The sequence below is a fragment of the Spinacia oleracea genome, chromosome 5, assembly GCF_020520425.1.
Source record: "Spinacia oleracea cultivar Varoflay chromosome 5, BTI_SOV_V1, whole genome shotgun sequence".
Lineage (NCBI taxonomy): Eukaryota > Viridiplantae > Streptophyta > Magnoliopsida > Caryophyllales > Amaranthaceae > Spinacia > Spinacia oleracea.
Window position 1 is genome coordinate 27348221 of NC_079491.1, and position 2171 is coordinate 27350391.

General features: G+C 38.2%; 1 protein-coding gene across 1 annotated transcript; it reads right to left on the reverse strand.

Moving 5' to 3' along the window:
- Positions 1 to 481: 481 nt before the first annotated feature.
- Positions 482 to 1832, reverse strand: LOC130461380 (uncharacterized). Its single transcript, XM_056829464.1, has 2 exons — positions 1748 to 1832; positions 482 to 1680 (listed from the first exon to the last, which is right to left on the reverse strand). Exons 1-2 carry the CDS (start codon positions 1830 to 1832, stop codon positions 482 to 484), a joined length of 1284 nt encoding a protein of 427 aa, XP_056685442.1.
- Positions 1833 to 2171: the final 339 nt, after the last annotated feature.

Sequence of the window (2171 nt, forward strand, 5' to 3'; positions counted from 1 at the left end):
TCAAATTTACCAAAATTCACTTATGTTGACATATTTAGGTCATTTTAGTTGAATTTAGGCTATATTAGGTAAATTTAGGCAATTTTAGGTGAATTTAGGCAATTTTATGCAATTTAAGTTGAATTTAGACCAAAGTTGACCAAAGTTGACTTAAATTGACCAAAAATGTCCTAAGTTGACATAACTTGAATTTAGACCAAATTTGACCTAAATTGACCTAAATTCACTCACGTTGACATATTTCGGCTACATTAGCCCTTTTCATGCTATTTTAGTTAAATTTAGGCCAATTTAGACTAATAAACAAAAGAAGCATTTGAGTAATTAGTAAGGTGAGATATTAAATACCTGTGTCTCTTTTTGATGGTCAAGTGCATCCCTATGGTTTTCACATGTTTGTGGTTTTCACGCCATATCTAAAACCACCATCATGGTGAATCGACCACCGATGAGAAGAAAGATCCATCAAGTACTGACGAGCTTAAACATTCAATTCACCAATTCTTCCCAAGTAGTAATCAAACTTCTTTCTTTGACGAGCATCTGCGGCTTTTCCGAAAAGGTTCTTCACATAAGCATTCTTGAACTGAGTGTTGACATTAGAGGCAAGGTGACGAGTACAAAAACGGTGGTGGGCACACGACTCCTCCCACCCAATATTGACCTCATTCATTGTTTGCAAAATCCCTGCATGTCTATCAGAAATGACACACAAATCTTCCCTCTGAGTAACTAAATGCCGAATGCATTTCATGAACCATTTCCAACTCTCACCATTTTCACTTTCAACAATAGCAAAAGCAAGAGGGAACAATTGAGAATTCGCATTTGTACCCATGGCTATGAGTAACGTGCCCTTGTACTTACCATACAAATGAGTTCCATCTATGGTGATTAGGGGTCGACAGTGCTTAAAGCCATCGATGGAAGGCTTGAATGCCCAAAACACTCTCAAAAAAATGTGAACAGAAGGATCTTCATTAGAAGCCAAGGTACACCATTCCACTACGGTTCCCGGATTAGACTCCTTCAATGCTTGCATGTACCTAGGCAACTCTTCGTAAGATTTCTCCCAATCACCAAAAATGCTTGCAATAGCCTTTTGCTTCGCTGACCAAGCTCTCTTGTAAATGATGGTATACTTAAACTTGTCTTTCACCGCTTGCACAATAACACAGATTTTCAAAGAAGGATCGGCACGAATAAGATCTTTTATCTCATTGCATACAAAATCAGAGGAGAGAAGAGGATGATCGATTGAGTTTATATCACCCAAATAATTACTTGCATGAGGGCCATTATACCTCACAATTCTGAATGAAGCAAGACAAGGATCCTTGATTGCACGTAACCTCCATGAGCATTTGCATGAACTCTTTCTTTTACACTCAACTACGTATTTTGTGGTCTCACTCTCCAACACCTTAAATGAATGATTTTTAGCTATGGAATAACCTTTGACTATGTCTTTCAATTGCGCTAAAGAATCAAACTCTTGACCAATAGCAAATTCACCATCAAAAGAGTGGTTGTTGGACCAAGTCCTCCAAGAATCAAGCAAAATCGGATCCAACTCTGCAACATTGTTGAAAATTTGAGATGGAGCGCTTTCTCTTATAGCTTTGTCATTAGCATCTTGTGTATCTTCATCTTCATCAACATCACTATCCACCCCAACCGCTTCATCTCCAAAAAAAATCAACACATATTTGATCCAGAGAATCGAAAAGTATCATAGATGGATCACCATTTGTAGCTTCTACATGTGGTGTTTGAGTTGGAGAAGTGAGCTCTGAAATGTTTTCACTAGCATATTGTTCATCCGTAAGCATTCTTGTGAATGCACCCGTTAACCCACTTTGATTTGTCAAGGGCAGGTAGGGAAATGGACTCGCCCATGAATCCATTTCATGAAAGGATTCCAAGTGAGATTGAGTTTCGGGTTGCTATGGAAGTTGCTCGATGAACAATTGCATTGTGTTTGATTGTGTTTGAGACTTAGCAATCAACATTGCGTTTAAAGAATTGTAATCGTTCAACGGAATGGCTTCATATGAACCGGACATCATTGGATACCTCATTAGTAGCTTCAACTCCACATATCTCGAGTCACATCTCATAAGATCATAAACCTTACTCAAAACCTCACCATAACTCATTTGACAATTGAC